Source organism: Parus major, chromosome 6, assembly GCF_001522545.3.
Source record: "Parus major isolate Abel chromosome 6, Parus_major1.1, whole genome shotgun sequence".
Lineage (NCBI taxonomy): Eukaryota > Metazoa > Chordata > Aves > Passeriformes > Paridae > Parus > Parus major.
The window spans coordinates 4,687,774-4,707,738 of NC_031775.1; the positions used below are offsets into that span (position 1 = coordinate 4,687,774).

At 40.1% G+C, this 19,965-nt stretch overlaps 1 protein-coding gene across 5 annotated transcripts in view; it reads right to left on the bottom strand.

The window, feature by feature from the left end:
* ARID5B (AT-rich interaction domain 5B) overlaps positions 1–19,965 on the bottom strand; it is a 123,164-nt gene that overhangs the window by 38,983 nt on the left and 64,216 nt on the right. For 4 of the 5 annotated variants that reach the window (XM_015632504.2, XM_033515554.1, XM_033515553.1 and 1 more), the window contains one exon: positions 4,971–5,083. In XM_015632504.2, the coding sequence (XP_015487990.1) occupies positions 4,971–5,083 (113 nt within the window). Of the gene's footprint in view, positions 1–4,970; positions 5,084–6,588; positions 6,740–19,965 lie in introns of those variants that run through there. The other variant, XM_015632509.3, reaches the window with a different exon arrangement.

Genomic DNA, 19,965 nt, shown 5'->3' on the forward strand with positions numbered 1-19,965 from the left:
CCATCTAACTGTATATAAAGCAAATTGTAGTTGTGTGTTTACCCTTTCAGCAAATTGCTTTCACGCTTAGACTACATATATACCAGAGCACGTGTGTTAAAAGTAGTTAGATAATAGTTTAAGATGAAGAGTTTAGCCTGTGTAGTAATTGTTATGTTAGTATAAAATATAAGTATTCCCCCTTCAAGAGCTAGTGTAAGCATCTTTGAAAGTTCATTTAACGATTGAAGTTTTAGCTGTGAGTTTGCAAATATGATGTCATTTACATGGAACAAACTGCTTATGGTAATTGTGATGTTTATAGTCATGACCAACTGTCTGCTAACTAACATCCAAAAGCAACAGAACATATGGGTCACTCTGGCACACTGAACTGGCCAAAGGTCAATGTGTCTGAGCCTAGCCACACCTGGAGAACCTTTCGCACCTGTCTCATAGGAGTCCCTGAATGGGATCCTCCAGCATTTAAAGGTTTAATTATTAATGAGACTTGATTGAATTGATTGGCAATGTTCCAAGAGTGCAGTCGCACTGTTGGCTTCACATTAAGACATCTTGAAGCCTGTTGGCAAGCAAAAATTACCAAAGTTGTCAATGTTACAACCCTCAGAAGAATTAGACTTGTTAAGTTCCACCAATACCTCAGGTGGATGGATGATGTTTAAACCCCCAACAAAAAGTCATTCTAACAAAGTAATGTAGCACAGCTCTATAGCTGACCTCGCTACTGCCATTGAAAGTAAAGCCTTTATTCACGGTGCAATCTCACAAGACAATTGCCAAAGCGATTACCTAGTTCCATATTCCTAATCTGTGGAGATAGAGCATGGAATTAGATTCCTGCTAATCCACAGAGGACCCTGTTATCTTGAGAAACTAACTTTGTTCCACCCAAGCTTACATCAATTGCTGAATGTAGCTAACAAAATGAAGAACATCAAACAGTCAAAGCGAAGCCTGAATGAATTAAGGCCTAACAACTCTAAAAAGGCTCGCTTGCTAGACTAAGGAAGGATTGCACTTAACATCCAAAATGTTAAGTGAGCTTTCAGCCGATATGAGTAGTGTATGTCATGCAGTATTACAAAATTGAGCTGCAACTGACTTTTTGCTCTCAGCACAAGGACATGGTTGTGAGGAGTTTGAAGGCATGTGCTGCTTGAATCTTGCTTATCATTCAACTTCTATCCATAAGCAACTACAACAGCTACAGGATGGGTTACATGCCCTGAAAGAAGATAGTGACCCCACTGGAAGTTAGTTCTCCAGCTGGGGCATCACTGGATGGTTGAGGTCTCTTGTGCTAGAAGGGGGACGGACTTTACTTATAATGTTAATTGAGATGACAGCCTAACTTGTGTGTTATCTTATCCAAAGCCTGGTTTGTGCAAAAAGAGAAAGGGGGAATTGTTGCTATATTTTATATATTAGTAAAGGCCTGTATGCACAAACCAGCCTNGGATGGTTGAGGTCTCTTGTGCTAGAAGGGGACGGACTTTACTTATAATGTTAATTGAGATGACAGTCTAACTTGTGTGTTATCTTATCCAAAGCCTGGTTTGTGCAAAAAGAGAAAGGGGGAATTGTTGCTGTATTTTATATATTAGTAAAGGCCTGTATGCACAAACCAGCCTCTGGGTTAAGTTGTAATATTAAGGGCTAAAATCCTTGAAACTTGCCTGCAGAAAGTAAAACAATATTCCTGTGTACAAGGATAAGAATGTAAACTTGTGTGTGTTAGCCAATAGTAGCTTGCTCTGCCCGCAACCCTGTAGAACCCTATAAAAGGTGTGTTAATAATAGAAATAAATGGCATTCACGATTACTTCTGTGAAGACTGGTGAATAGCTGGCGGTGTCTCAATAGATTCATTTGGGTACAATTCCTGTATTTAACAAGTTAATCGTTTCAGTTCCTCAAAATGGTCAGATCAGACAGTTTTAAAAAGCATTAGAACACACTTTGAATTGGAATCACTCTCTGGGAAGGTGAAGCAGGTACAATGAGGGTCACCTGCCGGAGCCTGTAAGTCCCAAAAGCCTGTCCAGCACTGATGATGCATCAAGTATGAAAGCCTCCACAGTCCTAGGAGTGTTTTGAGAGAAGAGCTTGATATATCCAGGAGAGCTGATCCTGCTGGAGTAGATGGCCTTGTATTCCCTTTCCAGCCGTGGAGGGAACTCCCCTGGGATCTTCCCCAGGAGGCACTAAAATTGATGCAGTGACTACCAAAGAGATCAAGGCAGCGAAAGCAACAAGTGGCAGACAAAAGACCCATTTTTCCTGGCAGCACCTGCAGGTCCACCACATTGTCTGTGATACTATCACTCTATTTTTAACAAGCTACCTATACTGGAATTGACCCAGAGCTGTTCCTACTCAACCAGACACTTTTCCTTGTCAGGTAAGTGTGAAACCCTCAAAACGATCTGCTGATAGCTCAAGAACAAACATGCCTGATGGGAAATAGGTTTTAAGAACTGAGCTTTCTAGTCATAGGCAGCTGAGAACACAAAATTGAGCAAATCTGACAACTATGCAGCTTGCATTGGTCTCCACAAGCTCAAAAACAGAGCTTTGGAATGACCCTCTTGGTGTTTCCCAACTCAAACTATACACCTACTGCAACTCCATCAGAGTCATCACCCCACCACTGAGAAATGAGGCTGCTGCCAGACACTGAGTGTCATGATTTGAGAATGCAAACAGCACAATTTCTGGTCAGAAGAGATTCTGTCGGGGACAAGAATATGGGCAGGGGGAATGCTAAACGCTTCAGCATCTGACATAAGTGGATTCATCCTGTTTACACAAGCAGTGTTCAATCCTCCTCTCCATGGACTCGCTGTCAGCATCAGCTGGACATGGAGCACTCAAGAGAATAGCCAATGGTGAACTCCAACATGGAACTTCAGATAACCAGATCCGAACAGTTCCCAGCAATGAGAAGACGGTAGATGGATCTCTATTTCTCCCCTTCCCCAAATACCCTTCTCCTCCCTCCCCATTAACACACAGGCAAGGTCTGTACAAAGTGCAGTACATCTGCTATAGAGGGCTTGATGCACTGTCCTCCTCTCACGGAAGTGTATCCACAGCACTGAGACATAGATTGATGTGAACAGCCACAGTGAAATCAGTGTGACTACATGCAAGGACATTATATCATGAGCATGTCTATTATTTATAATGAAATTAAGCTGGCCAAGATAATTAATGCTATTAATATCTGCACAATGATGAGCACAGTATGACTAGATAAATAGGTGGAATTCTTATCTGAAATATCCTCCCATCTGACTAGTAGTGTGAATCCAAATATAAACAGAGAGGATAAATAATTTGGTATGAAGTGTTACTATTGTTTTGAATTAACTAATACCTATATATCAGGTGCTAAAGCAGCAGAACTACTTGTGGTACAGTCTGGGGTGCTTTAACAATATGGTCCACATCTCAGTGCACTGGCAATATTTTGACACGAAAAATGGCTTGGGGAAAGGGCGAATTGAGGCAAATTGAGACATTTTCACACAATGATTTTGCACATTCTTTCACAGAGAAAACATTCAGGCAAACTCTATAGTATCTTGCAGGACCCTGCAACTCAACACACCAGGCTCAATCACCTCTTACCATGCCTATCTAATATGATAGTACAGACTCCAACTGAGCACAATAGGGCATAAAAAGAAGAGAAACAAGGACTTAAGAGTAGAGTTTCATCATGAACTTCAGCCTCTTTTATCGTCATCAACAGAAGGCACAATTTTAACTGAATTTCTAGGGAGGAGGAGGAGGTGGAATTTAATTTGCCATTCCATGAGAAACTGAGAGTACAACACTTGACCTCTTTAACCTCCTAATCTCCCAGGACATTCACTGTGTACAACAATACCAATGCAAATGGATCTATAGATTCACAGTATTTCCTAAAGAGATGGTTACAACAATGGAAGTGTCCATCTAATTTACTGAAACAATAGATTTGGGAGGAGTTAGTGTAAAAATTCAGTATATGCAAATCTCTTTAGCTGTTTAGTTTAAAAATATCAGCAACCAAGTTCTGTCTCAGATAAAAATAAACTATTACTCTAAGTAATTTTCCATCTTTCCGTCTTAGAGTTTCTAATTAAATCATCTTGAAAGGAGCCATTTGTGATGCTCTTTTTTTTTAAGAGAAAACCAAATTCCTGTCTAAAACCACTCAGACAACATAGAAAATAAGATGCAATTTACATTACAGAAACTCAGTTTTAAAATATTCTAAGGAAAAGATACAAACCCATAAATACTTTAAAGATTAAATCTATAAACACTAATCAAATTTTTACTTGCATTATGGGCTAAGCACTGCAGCACATACAGAAGATTGTGTAAAAGCATGCACTATTTAGCAAACTGTAGAACATGCAGCTCAGCAGTAAGTATTAAAGAAACAGCCCAGATTTTTTTTTTTAAGCTTTCATTCTGAGTTTCTGTCTTTATTTATTTATTTTTCCAATTTAAAAATTACGACATCTTAACATTAGGATAATGTCGTTGGTGTTTGCTTCTTAGAAACCATTACTGAGGCAGCTCTTGTTTCATAGTCTGTCTTCAAACTTATATTTAGAGGTACATTGTAACAGGGTGAGCTGCTCCCAGGTTTATTTTTAATTCAAAGATACTGTCACAGACTATGTTTGTGTGTCACAGAATGTGAAAACTAACACTAGATGCCAAGAAAGCTTAAGCACTACCAGTTACCAACAAGCTGATAGCGTTAGGTTGTTAGGTGATTATAATTGCTAGTAACTTTGAAAACAGGCATAATTGAAAGTGAAAAAATAAAACTGTTGAAAAAAATTACGTTTATCTCCCCAAGAAAATAAATTACACTCTAAATGTGAAACTGCATGCTAGGAAACAAAGGCAGGGTTGTACCTAAAAAAGAAGAGTGCTGAAAAGAGTATTATTAAGTAATTTACCTTGGCAACAGCTTTGCTTTCAGAATTATTGTTGGAATCCTTAATGCCATTTAATGAATCTCTTCTCTGTGGGCACGGCTTCTTTTTGCGTGGTCTGCCTTTAAGATTTGGTGCTGAAAATTAATGGAGAATACTTTGAGTACATTGTCTTATACTGGATTCGTAACAGCCAAAAGCATAATAAATAATTCCACTACAGTCAGTCACAGAAATGTATACATCTGTCTACAGCAAATGCTTATTATAAGCTTCCTGTCCTCTATGGGTTACATCTTGACACACTATACATTTCTATAGAATATCCCTCAGGGCTAATCTATTCTACTTTCACATAACCAACTAATATGAAGTCAAACACTGGTCTCCCAAGGACTTGGAGAGAAAACACAAATATTTCTCCCTGGTACAAAAAAGAACAAAATTCCATATTAATAGGCAACTTTGCATTAATCACCCTGCTGTCTTTATTTCTAATCTTCAAGCCAGCGTACTAACTGCTATTTTCAACTTTGGGAGACATCTGGCATTTGAAATGCTCTGAAATACTGAAATTCCTCACAGTTCCAAGAAATGTTTATATATCTTGTCATTCTTGTCAAAGTTTTTTCTAAAAAAGTTTAAGAAAAAAATAAAAAATTACCCTGAGTCCTGAAATGGATCGAAAAAACCCCCTAACAAATAGTTCTGGAAGTTGACAAGTACTGAAATAAGTGATTGATTCTTTCATAAGGGTTACATATCACACATACAAATTAATGTGACTCACTTTCAGTTTTGTCCAATTCTTAAGATAAAACAGCTCTGAAATAACACAGTGACTAAATCCCAACTGTGCTGAGCCACATGAGGGATGGGATATGGATCATCATAGAAAATACCACGCTCATCTTTCAACAGTGCTATTACAACATAAATTATTATCATATATAGAAATAATAGATGAAGCAGATGCTTGCTCATTATTACATGTGCCCTCTGCTTTCAGATTTAAAAAGTCAGCCTCTGACTACCATGGCAACATTTAAAATGATAAACAATCATTAACTAATGACTGTACTGAATAAGATAATTTCCCTTAAACCTTCCATTTTTAGGTAACCATTGTTTTCATTACTTAAAGGGATTATTAGAACAATGTCAGAAACCTAAACATCACAAACCTCTTGAGAGTCTTCTAATTGTTTCTAATCTTACATTTATCACACAGTAAACCAGTGGTTTCAGGACATTTTACATTTTAATTAGCTTGCTAACACAATAAATGGTGCTAATTTGATTTTATAGTTTGAGTAACACTGTCATATTTGGTCTGCTCAGAGAAAAAGAAAAGCTTTGGGTTTAAAATAAAAAGTCAGATCCTTTTTCTTCCCCCAATACTGGTGTAAGGTAAAAAAAAAGAAAAAAAATCTGTATGTGTATATATATATATGCATGTGCATATGGGAGTAAGTCCATATTTGTGTCTATCTAAAAATACATCTATCTCCCTACAGAAATATCTCCATCTATCTCCAGTGAAGCACATTCTGCTTACTGAAAAGTACTGCAGAAAGCAATTCTGAAATTGTCATTTGAGGCTAACATGCAAAATCAAACAAAGAGAGAAAGAAATTATTACCCATTCCAGTCGACAAACATCTGCCTGATTTATATCTGTACTCATGAATGCTACAGCATGTGACTGCAAACTACGTCGCTGGGAGTCTCAACTTGTGTGGATGTCAGTCTTACACAAAATGAACACCAAGAGTGTTTTCTCCGTGCTTACAAATCCCCTCCCCCAGCTGCACCATTACTCATATAAACAGAGATGCACGACTCGGCGGGAGTGTGGGATGAGCTCCGAGGACTCTAGTGCAGGCTGCCAGACTGCCAGCTCTGGCCATGCTGCCCTGCCTTATTTATAAAGCTCAACCTTTCATGTCTTCCTGATGCACACAGGGATTTGTTGGCACATGACCTGGATGGGATGGACAGATCCTTAACCATGGTCTGCCTCAGCAGTCGCTAGGTTCTTTAAAAAGGTACTGAAGGAAATAGAAGTGTTCCCTCAAATTACTACTCTGGCACACATGCTAAAAGATTAACCTTTGAATGAAAGGATCCCCAGACCTGGCCCAGCCAATGGCCAAAGAGGCATGTGGGTGAGCTACCATCAAGTATATCAGCATTCGATTTCTCCCTCCCTCCCTCCCTCCCTCCCTCCCCCCCCCCCCCCCATCCTTTTTAACAAATACAGAAACTAGTTCAAGGCTCAGTGTTTTTCAAACACACTTGTTCTCCTGAGTTTTGCCACTGTACTTTGCATCAGACTATAAAGCACTGCTAATGTTTTGCTAAAAGCTTTAAAAGCAAGAAGGCATTTTCTCCTAAATTCCAGGTATATTGAGCTTGCATATAAACACTGTTTGAATTGGAGCCTTCCATGGCAAAACTGGCACAAACCCACTAAGAAATGGGGTATTTGCATTCTCCCTGTGGCTCAGAAGCTGCAGTAGGGAAGGTCTGTCTGCGGCACACACAAGGACCATTCCATATGTCCCATGGTACAATTTTAAATCATCTAAAGCCAGATCTGACACACAATTAACAAGAAAACAGCAATAGGAATTATTATCAGAAGAGAAGGTCCTGGCATCTAATATCTACTCTGTAAAAGAAAATATTTGATGTAGTTCCAGTCACACTTGAAACAAAGCCAGTAATATTTGCTCCTTAAACCATTATAAATAAATGCATTATTTGAAGATTATTGCATTTCAGTGACATTAGTTTTGATCATGTGAGTGAGGAAATATATAGGACTAAAGAAAGAATTCGACTGAAGAAAGTCACATTCATGTTTCAATTTTGTCAATCTTTTGTTTAATTTCTTGACATGTTCATGAGCACACTGTAAATGTCTTGAATTTGTTATTTAATTTGTAATTCAATAATTATTGTACTGTATTCAATGTAATGTAATTCAATATAATTATTTAAAAGCAATTTTACATGTTTTGTGGATTATTCACATTCAGTTTTCCTGATGACATTGGATGTTCAGTATGCACTGGACAGCTAAGTGAGTATCCTATGGATTTTTTTCTGTTTTCTAGTGGAGACGGACTTCTAGCATGACTACCTAAGAATATCCAAAATTATTCACTTTGTTCATGTGTTTGTGCACACGGCTTTCAAATTCATTTCTGAAAGCACTTGTGGCAGTAAGACTTGATAACCTGCATATTCCTAGAAGGTGAGAGCATAAGCAAAGAAAATTGAAGTAAAAAATAAATACAGAAAAAAGTTTGCATCATTTGCCACCTCTTCAGTGTGAGTGCCTGTAACAGGAGTATGAGAGAGAACACAGTACCAGTTAAAAATACTTTCCTTCCTGTGTAATTTACGATGTGACTGCTGTTTGCTAACATGTGGTGTTCTCCCACTCCTTTTACCTGCTGCCTCCTAGCAAACCTTTCAGGTATGGAGAGGTGAAACACAGCAGCAGAACGCACACAGTATGAGCAAACACTCCTTGAGCCTGGAGGAGTCCCCAAATTGTGGCTGTGCTTTGTACTGCCAAACGTCCTACAACTTGCCTCCAAACTGTTACACCTGAGAGGTTAAATGCAAAGCCTATGTCATGCATAACATGAGCTAGATTATCTGAAGATGTAGACTGGCAAATCTTTGCAGTCTAAAAATATCCCAATAAGAGGATGTCTCCAAAGACTCTTCTTGCAAAAGCTGCCTACGAACTACAGTAATCAAACAAGGACAATTCAAAGGCATCCATGCAGAGAAATAAAGACCAGGAATCACCAATAAGCTCAGTAGTAGGCTCTGACCCACCAAGAGAACCACCCAGAAAAGAGAGGTGCTCAAGGCTAATGCTGCTCAGGATATCTAGCTGCTTCCTAAAAGCTAGAAGTTCTTTCTGTTCAAAAAGCCAAGAAACAGCATCACTGCTCAAAAATTACATCTTCTCCTCCAGCATTCTCATCAGTCAAACATCAGGATATTGTACGTGATTGGGGCAGGTTAGAAGGAGAGGGAGAGGGCAGCTACTCTGCTCACCTACTCAGAAAATTTGTAAGGTTGTGGCTACTGTTCTCCAGTCATTACCACCCTCAGTTGTTCAACTTTCACAGACACTGCTTTCTCAGCAGGACATGAGAAAAAGGAACATTTCCAAGCCTCACTGCCAGCTCTGGTTTTACCCCAAAAAAGGCAAGTTCTACGCAGGGAAAAGAGAAGTACCCAAAAGTGGGAGCTGCCAAAGTCAACCATGACCAGTAATACTACTTACAATGGAAAAACAGGCTGCCACAACAAGACAGCACATCCACCTGGCACCTTCTTTTCCTATGTGTCCAGGATGGGAAAGTGATCACAGGGCTTACCATCTTCCTGTTATCAGGTCAGCCTCACCTGAGCTACATCCATGCTGATAATGCCATGTACTGTGTACACATGACCACTTCTAGGGACGTAAGTCGAGAAATAATGGCTGTGGTTTTGGGGTACCTCAATTTAGCAGGTCACTTACTGTAAAACTGCCTCTTTTTTATGAGTCTGATTATCACTGGAAGTCCAGTGAGTTCAGCCCTCCCAATAACACTGTTCTCTAGATTCACAGATTTTGGCTGATGCAAAAGATTTGTTGTTGTAGGGAGGGTGTTAAAAAAATAATAGTAGCCTTCACAGAGCTGAGGTCAAGCTATGTTGGCACTTTGTCAAAATCAGTGGTGTAGCCAAGAGTTTTTAATGTGCCTGGAATGCATTACTTCATTTGTCATACCTGGATCACTTACTCATGTTGAGCCCAAAATAACCTTGGACCTTACTGGCTGCTCAGCAAACCATGCAAGTAAACAAGTACTGTACTCACGCCTAAAACATGTATCTTTTAATTGCTTGCTCCACATTTCTCACTCTAGAGCACATCTAAAGAATTGTAATGCCTGTGATCAAAGTTCTTGCCTTTCTAGGCCTCTCTGACCTGTGTAACTATTTCCTGATATGATTTTTGATTCTGGCTTGCTGATATTCCAGTTTCTCAGAAACACTTCAAAAAAAAAAGGAGAAAAAAGAAAAAAATAAAGAAAAAAGAAAAAAAGAAAAAAAGAAAAAAGAAAAAAGAAAAAAGAAGGCCATTGCCATATTTTGCTGAGCAATGTATTCAGCTAATGGACTTAAAACTTATACTGCCAAACAGATTCTTCTGGCTGCCTGCTGTCTTCTGTGACCATGTTTCTGTGGAAAGATGAAGGAAGAACAACAGCATATTTGCCAAATGCAAAAAATCAATTAAAAAAACCCCCATCAACTAAACTGCTAAAAATCTCCATGGCCATCAACAAAGAAGGGCCAGCAGAAGGTCTGGGTCTACATTTAGGGTGGGCTCACAGAGTCAGGTGAGCTCTAAATGTAGAGCTAAGAGTGTACTAGAGGGAGGTAATAACAAACCAGGCTTCAGAAGGAGCAGTGGATGCTGCAAGAAGTGAATAAACAGGGATGTTCTGTGCTGGATTCAGAAGAGACATGAGGCAGTGGCAGCACAGCTACCAAATGCATCCACAGTCAGTCTTCCCTGAAGGACACCTTGCATAGTGTCCCCTCACAGAATCCTTCTGCACTGTGCCAGTCCTTCACATGTCTTTTGGTTTTCACACAAAAAAGCTGTGATACCAGAATCCTTGGCCCTAGGCTGCAAAAGCGTCGGTACATACAGAACAGATTAGGAGATCTCCCCTCTGAGGCAGGTGGAAATGGCAAGATGTGTCAGAAGCCAGAGATATTCATGATTCAGGTGCCAAACAGAAGTTGAAGGTGCCTGGCCATCAAAATCAAGATGAGAAGAATGGCCCCAGATCTCCATAAAATCCATGAACTGACCATGCCTGCTAGCAAGTAGCAAATAGCTGGTTGCTGAGGATATCCCTAATGCAGCCTGGAAAAAGTTAGCTCTTGGCTAAAAAGCATGGTTACACGTTGCATCTTTTAAAATGTAATGAATAGGAAGTTAACCAGTTTAATGGCTTAAACACTTACCCCTCTAGGGGGCTTCCAGAATTCTGCAATATCTAAAGGTTAAGAAAAGCACACTGCTGTATTTAAGCATGGTCTCAAAAACTGTTCAAAACTTAGTTAATCTTGCATACTTTGCAGAGTCCCAGCTGCTTCCGTGATTTCCCCATCACCACCATCTCTTTATCTCCTTCCCCTCATTCCCTTTTCTGCATTTTGACTTTGGGCCTCCACATTTTATTTATTTTCCTTTCACCCCGAAAGTTTATTTAAAAGCTTTTGCCTACCAGAAGCAGGGTCCAGAAATGAGGGCTTGGGGTATTTATTGCCCAGTCACACTGAAGTGATGAAGAGAAGCAAGCTGTAAGTAACCTAATATTGCACTGAAAGGTTAGAAATTAAAGTGCTTGGGAAATAAAGCAAAATATCAGACTATGCTAAAAAAACCCCCAGACCCGTGTTTAGGAAACTAACTAAATCAATTCAGTCTGGGGAAAGTCTCAACAAGATCCTAAGTACACTTATGGAAGTCAATGATGAGCACCTACCAACAACTCAATCTCTCAACAAGATGTGGAAGTCACACAGCCTCTCTGCATGTATTCACACACACCCACACACACACATACCCCTCATGCTTGCTTAAGCTGACATAAAACAAATTGAATACCAAAATTATTTTTACTAGACTTTTTCTAAAGGTAAACACTTGTTTATTCCTTTCTTTATAACTGAACATACCAGGCCTGACCTGGAAACTCCAGAGCACAGCAGTGAAAAACCTAGCAGGAAACACTAAGGAATCATGCAGCTTTCTAACCCACATGGAGAAAGAGTGGACTTGTGTAGCCATTTCTGAAAGTTTTGTTTTGGACATGAGATATCCCATGCTTCATGTGGGGAAAATCAATTTTCTACCTCTTTAAAGAAAACATTCTCCATTTGGAAATAAGTGAAACACACACTTCCTTGTGTGGATTAATGTGGAGACACGACTTGCTGCAGACTGTTGTTCTGACCCCCCTCCTGACTAAATCTCCAAAGAAAGCAAAATTGTAGTATTTTTCATGAATTACAGTTCAGACTAGCATTACTTTTAACAGAAAATTTAGAGGCACTGCAAACATCAGATTGGCCAATTTTGCCAAAAAATGTATGTTTATTTTTTCCACAGAAGATGGAGACAAGGTTCAGGATGAAGCTTGGAGTCTTTTTCCTCATTTCAGCACAGTTGGATGTTAAGACTTTTCCTTGATCTGGACTTCTTTATAGCCTGCTGACTAATGTGGGTTTTTAAAAATGGAAAAAAGTTTTTGGTGGGTGATTTTTTTTTCCCCTCTGGACAAAATCTATGCAGGTGTTGGAAATTATGAAGTGCAATAAACTGAAGAGGGAACCTGAAGACTTCAGAGAAAAATCTATTCTTGACAAATATGTGACATTGAAATAGACCTTAGAGCGAATTAAAATAATAACAACAAAAAAAATGCAGTGTAGGCCTATTACTGGCTACAGATGACAGGATTATTACTAATGATTCAGAGAGGCAGAGGTGTTTGGTAAATATTTATTCCATACTTGCAAAGAAGCCAGATGATATGCTTGCAAAAGAATATAATTAAAGCCAGTCAATTGACTTGGATTTACAGATCTTAAAACAACAGAAAAGGAAAAACAAAGCACCTTATTTACACTTTGAAACTCTAAGCTGAGTTAGTGAAACTAGCTGCACACTGGAACTTACCTGCATTCAGTAAGACAGCTGATTTAATATTAGATAATACTTTGATTATTAAACAGCACTACATAATCTTATTCAAGCGTATATTGAATGGATTAAGAACTGGCTAAATGCAGGCATCAGAGGAAAATTTCTACCAAATGAAAAGATTTCTGGTGGGATGCCACAGGGGTTGCTCCTAACCTTGTAAGGATTACAAATTTTCATCAGTGAAATAAACATAAAGCCCCAGACAGTTACATTCACACTGATACCAGGACTGGCACAATGCTAAGACTGACTCATACAAATGCATAATCAGAAGGAAAACACACCAGGAAAACACGATGCTCCTCCAGCATGAAACCTGCAAACAGGGATTACAGGTCACATTGACCAAGCCAAGGGTGACTATTCATAGGCCACTCCCCAATGGAAATTCAACATATACTGATAGGAAGATGCTGTGGCCAACGGGTATCTGCCTTCAGGGAGGTCTGAATAACTCAAGCTGCGCTGAGTTTAAGCAAAAATGACTGAGAAGTCACTTTATTAGGTAAGAGGAGTGCTTCAAAGGTGAGAAAAAGCTGTTACTTGGGAGTGAGGAAACCTAACCAGGCATGCCCAGGCACTGCAGTCCCCATACCTGATCCAGTGCCAGAATATGGAGGCATGCATATAACCAACTTTCTCAAGGCCTTTGGGAAAAGCCTGAGCCAGACACAAGCTAGTATGCACAGTGCAGGAAGCAACACATGAATTTGAAGGCCTGGAGGGTTGAGATATCAGATTGGAGCTGGGTGTCCCGCCTCAGGCATGGCAAGGGCTGAGCCCATGCTGCTGCCAGGAGAGCCTGGCCGCTGCAGACGGCTGCAGCAGCCTGGCTGGCTGCACGACAAGGCGTCCAGCTGTCTGGCCCTGGTCCTTGCTCAAACAGCTGTTTCCCTTCTCCTTTAGAAAAAAGGTGGTGAACTGGATGAAAGAGATTGCCAGCAATTTTGGCTGATGAGCCACTACTTGGGGTTCATACCAGATTAGATGACTCAGTGGTTCTTCTGGTGAAAAACTGCATGAATACAGGATCAAACATAGTGAAGTACTGAGCAATGCAGAACAAGGAACACGAAGAGCTGAAGACTTGATTCAGCGAAGTACATGCCTAACTCATAAAGACTTGGAGCATGCGAAGACCTCTAATGACCTAACTTGGGCTATTCACATTTTTGAGGCTGAGCCTGTGTTATGCATTGAACACATCCAAGCCAGCATGGCTCTCTCTGTCACTAATGTGAAAGAAGCATTCAAGCCCTGAACAAAGAAATTGTCCAATCTCATCATGAAACACCCTGGGCTTGGGCAGCATCACAGAATCAGACACGGGTTCATCAAACTTCCCTTTCCCTCAGAAATCTGCAGTCAAATCTCCAGCCCCAAAGTCCTCCATCCCCAAGGGTCACCTCCTGGGAAGCTGCACCTAGTAGAGGGGCTTTAGTTTCTGCTGGCGGGTCAGAGCAACGCTCAAGAAGTGTAGGTCTGACTTCTCAATATAGTTTAGGTTAAAAAAAAAAAAAGCAAGCAAAGAAAGGAAAGAGAGCAAATGAGCAGATTCATCAGAACACTCAAGGAAGACCTTCCATTAGAGGACTGTAGAAAATAAAAAGCAAATTTTAGGGCAGCTTTGCTAACAACGTTTCTTTTTCTCCCCAGTAAAAGCCAGTGCTTGTGTAATTGCTGTCTAGCAGAGTCAGCAGTACCCAATGGAGACATGACCTACATACCTCAGAAATACAACAGATACATAACCAGTTGTATTCACGTAGATAGATGGATATGATGGACTGACTGATGGACACTGTGCATGATTATAAACAGGCACAAATTCATCCCAGAAGGATAAAATGGACAGTTTCCAAGACCTTGCTTTCAGGAATGACAATGCCAGGTAGGAAGCAATGATCATCAAGCTGTACATAATGTGAAAATGACAAATATCTTATTTAAATAATCTCTTGCATTTCTGATTTGTAACTGATTATATAAGATTATTTTTTTTGGTGGAAGAATATTGTAATTTCCTCTCCTTTTTTTTCCTTCACACTTGGTCATTGCACTGCAAAGTAATCAAAATTTTTTAGGCATAATCAATCTTCATGAAGATATTAGTGAAGATACATAGCAAAGTGACAAGCAGAATCTACAGGGTGAGCTCTCCCCTTTGATGCCTACACTCAGCTGCCCCCACAAGGCATTAGGCAGAGGCAGAAGCAGCAGCCACAGCATAAGCCCAGCACCCATTCACATCTCTGTGTCATCAGTAACTTTGCTAGCACCACTTGGCTTGCCAGGCCCCCCCACCACAGCACATAGAGTCAACAAAGGGTTCAGAGACAATTCTTCTGCAGACATCTTGGGAGTAAGGCCTTGGCACCCTGGAAGATCTGCATACACCTGACATGGGTGCTATTGCTGAGGTGCAGAGGGGATGCTGCCCAGCACTGCTGAACAAAGGAAGAGATCTACAATTTTTCACCAGAAAAACATGGAACTGGAACTCTGGCAATTTTGCCAGTTTTTGTATGAGCAGCTAGGGAATCTGCGTAAGTCCCAAACACCCCAAAAATGGTGGCTTTAAAGTCCTGATTGTAAGCTTGTGTGCCCAGTTTAAATGAGTGCAAACCCCATGGACTCAGTGTAATCATTCCAAACATCAACACAAACAAAATTGAACCCATCACTGCATTTTGGCCCCATCATATCTCTAGCACTCAGAAAAATCCAAATAAAACTGAGCTGTATCCATAAATTTATCTGAGCAGGGCAGGGTTTAAACTAAATATGCAGTCAGTTGTGCAATATTCTTCTGTAGTCAATACTGGTTCTTAGGAAATTATCTGAGTGAATTAAGTGGAAGACTATTAAACAATTTACACACTTCCTTGTGTTTCAGATATCTAATTATAGCTGTGTTTGTCTCTCCCCGCAGAACTGTTGTATACCACATGGTATGCATATTTCAGCATCCAGCATTATTAACTCATGACCGACTGTCAGTTGATCATTATCTAACCATGGGGTCTGCAAAAAAAGCCTTATTTGGGCAAAAGCAGGCTCCGGACTCGCTCCCACTGCATTTTCCCCCCGCAGAACTTCAGTCAGATTATTATTTTCTGTCAATGGAAACTCCAAGGTTACTTATGTGAAATCTGCAGGGAAAATAAATCCTCACTGAGTTTAAACAGTTGATATTAAAACCAACTCCAGCTCGGCTGGTTTAAAGAAAACTCTCAGTTGCCCTCTAGTGTCCCCCTGCTGCTACGTCAGGCAGCCCGCCTGCCACAGCCAAGGTCACACAATTTAACCTGATTTCACGCCGGCAGATTTACTATTTGCCTAATATTTTACACAAAAGGGTGGGGGGGGGGATGGGGATGCTTTTTCCCCCTGGAAATTTCAGGGCTTGGGTGCAGGGAACTCAGAGCTTGCATGATGTTTACAGCTGTAATTGAGGCGCATGACACATGGGTTTTATGAGTGAGAATCTCTGAAATCACTCTGTGTGCTGCACTCCATAAAGTTCATTCATAACTAAAAATAGACTCATGTACAAACAGATTTAGCATTATACTGAAGCTAAGGAACATAGGGTGTCTGCAGAATTCCCTAATATGGAAGAGAAACTGAGTTTTCAAAAGCAGCAGTTTATTTGTTTCTGAAAATGGACAACATATGTGAAAGATTTAATATACAGAACCAGGTGTATATATAGCCTAGATCTTCATATGTGCCCATTTTCATTCTATATAAAGACTTTATACAGCCTGAAACTATAGATTTAATAATAGATTACTAAATTAGGTCTGCACAATCACTTAATAAAAAAAAAATTGAATTTAAAATACAGCTGTAAGGGTTTGGACAATTTCCTGCATAATAGAGGCCCATCCCTGAAATGTAAATAACACCAGTATTAAAACAAGTCAGTCAGGCACATCATGAAAAGAAAAGGTACATGAAAACAAATGCATTTTCCAGTCTATTCTAAGTAAGGATGCCAAACCTCTATTTTATTTGAATGCTGCTATGATATATTACTACTGCTTCAACTGGCCTTCCCCTCCCCCCTGGCCCCAAATGTCCTGTTCTTCTGTAGTGAAATCCAGGCCTGACTAAGTTTTAACATTGTGGAAACAGCAAACCATCAAGGTTTTGCAATAAGGATTATTCACTGCCTTCCTGTGTACTGTCAGCATTCTTAAAATACTGTTACTATAAAATTAAACAGCGTGCTTTTCAGAAACACATGATGTTGCCTGCTCTGGTTTTTAAACTGTAATTGTGTAATTTAAAAATTCTCTTCTTTCTCAATGCCTTCTCCCCAAACAAATACCTTTGATGGTTGTTACAAAATCAGTTTAGACTTTTATTTTTTTTAAACTTATAAGCCACCTGTAATATTATTGACTGATTACAGTAAAAATTATAAAAAAAATATTTAATTTGGTATATATCCTAATTATAAGACCTTCTCTTCTTAATTTGACAAGATTGAAATATCACAAGAAGTACATATGGCAATTCAGAAAATATAATCAGGGAAAAGGCAAAATGAACATTTCAGAAGACAAATTATTTGGTTTGCATAAGCAGTTATTTGTAGGGCTCCACCTTTCTCTACTGCCTGAACAGCACTTTCCATATCTCTTGCTCTCACTTTCACAGCATAGTTCACAAGCACAGTAATTATACTTTCTAGTCCAAAGCGTTGCCCCAATTGGTAAGAGGAGGTTTTTTTCCAACAACAGCCAATGATGCTGCAGGACTCTGAAGAGGTGACCCTGTGCATCCAGTCAAGCAGGTGGCAGAACCTGAGCAGATACCCTGACCCAGTGGTTCCAGGCATGAATGCTGCCCTAGCACTCCCACTTTTCAGAGGAAGGTTATGTCTCAGCTTCAACGTAAGCCAGAGCCCCAAAATACTGAAATTGCCACTAAAACAATAAAGAGGGTAGTATGGTCCCAGCACCATCTGGCCATGTCAGGGATCACCTCCCCCAGACCCATCTTTCATGGACAGAGTGGGACTCCTGGCAAGCTGACTGCCCTCTCTGTCTGCAGATTGGTCTCTTGGGCACCACCTTTCTATAGTTCTGCACAATACCTGATGTTGTTCTCTCTTGGCTTAGACTGCTGGAAGACTGTGGTAACCTCAGAAAGCTAAAAAAACTTCCTTACTTCATGAAATACACAGCTGGAATTTTGTTGACTAATCCTAGTGAGTCCCCTCCTTCTGACAGCATCTGGAAGGCCTCTGACATTGTACAGGAATCCACATCCTGATTTTCAATAAAGAGCTTGCTCCACTCCCAGATTCACTCACTCTTCCTTCTGATGGATTTAAGTTTTTCCTAGAAGCCTCCCCATCAGCCAAGATCTGAAGCTACTTTGTTTAGGAAATCTGACAAAGTGACATGGGTGACCAAACCTACATATCTAATTTTAAACAGATGAAAGTAGCACCAAGACAAATTATCACATCTTCTGGATTTCCAAGTATACTATTAAGTAAAACTTGGACTTCAGCTAAGGTGAATAAGAAGATTCATTGTCCCAAAAGATAAATGCTGACAGAGGAAAAGCAAAGGTCAAATTAGTCAATGTTTATTCAAGAAACTCTAAATCTTGATGCAGTGTAACACTACACTCTGAATGTCTTCATCAGCTATCTCTGAAGATCTTTTCATTATGACTAAATACTGCAAAAGTATCTTCTCCCCCCAAAAATTCATATTTATAAACCAGAAACTCAAACACACCCACTACAAATAGGAAGCTTTCTGTGCCAATAGCCTCAGCAAAAGGACATGTTGATTTGCAAATGCTATCTGCCCAGTCTCCATGCCAAAACTCAGTAGTCCTGAACTCTGAAGATGTGAACAACAAAACATTTCTGATTCATCATATAGCAATATTTCAGACTACCATGAACAGAATTTCTTCTTTGATAAGGACTACCCTTCTTCCTGCCTCAAATATCTGTAAATTAAGACTAAAATCTTATCTCTGGCTTCTGCTTCACACGAAGGTTTACCCTGGTACAATGCTAAACAAGAGTTTGGGGGAGTTATAGTCCTATTATTCACTGTGGCAAGTGTATTAGTCCTATTATTTATCTAAGGTTTCAAGCTTACTGCCTCCTTTCTGAAGGTTTTCTACCATGTTACTTTTGTCTGAAGCAAGAGTGTTACCGACTCTTCCACACAACAGCACTGCTGAAAGCAAAAATTCCAGGAAATTTGTAAAAGCTGATTTTTCTGAAAATGCTTTATGAAGGAAGACACTTGCATCCTCCCAGTTTTCAATGAGGTTATTCCCAGAATTCCCCTTAGCACCTTCACACAGCCAGTCAGTCACTGGGAAGGTTTTAACACTCCTAGTCTAATGTTCATTCAAACAGTCCAGCACAGCTGGTGAATTCCTATTTCTAACCTTTTGTCTTCACTAAACAGTCAAACATAGCAGATTTGTTGCAATCACCATGGAGATTTGTTGGTTTCAAATTAGGCACAAACTGTTTGTTTCCTTTTCTATTTTTATTGTGTTTTGAGCCTATTATGCTCATCCCACTCTGCCCTTTCCTTATCTTACTGGCAAGTAAGAAAAACTGGCCTTACTGGGAAGTCAAATCCAAGACACAGCCACTCCTGAATTTTGTGGAGGATGGTGATGGTCTCCCCTTCTCAACTGCCTTTCCTCTCTGTTGCCAACCAGTGAGTCTGCACAAGGTCAGACTATACTGATGAGATGACACAGAAGGGCCAAATGAAGTAAATGCCTGCTGACTGGAAGGAAAACATGAGCCTTGCTTTGTGCAGTCTCATAGTCAGGCCTACTAGGGTTGGAAGAAATAATTTACTCACTGCAGAAGGGAATAATAGGCAGGGTTTGGTCTCACATGTGAAATGATATGATTGAACCACTAAGGGCTGCCACGGGAGAAATAGCCCTGGTGTGGCAAAAGGGACCAGGATGGGGATAGGGATGGGACCATGTGACAAGGGAGGCAAAGGTGTGGAACTGAAGAGTAGGAGGACTGAAGCAATAGGTACTAGGGGGATCCGCACTTCTGGAGTGTTTGGATTACATACAGAAAGCAGTTAAATCCAGCACTCCCAAGGCAGGTGAAAGGGTAACCAAGAGACATCTGGGCTACTGCAGCCAGATGCTATGGAGCACCTTCTCACCATGGAAAGGCTGTCACACACC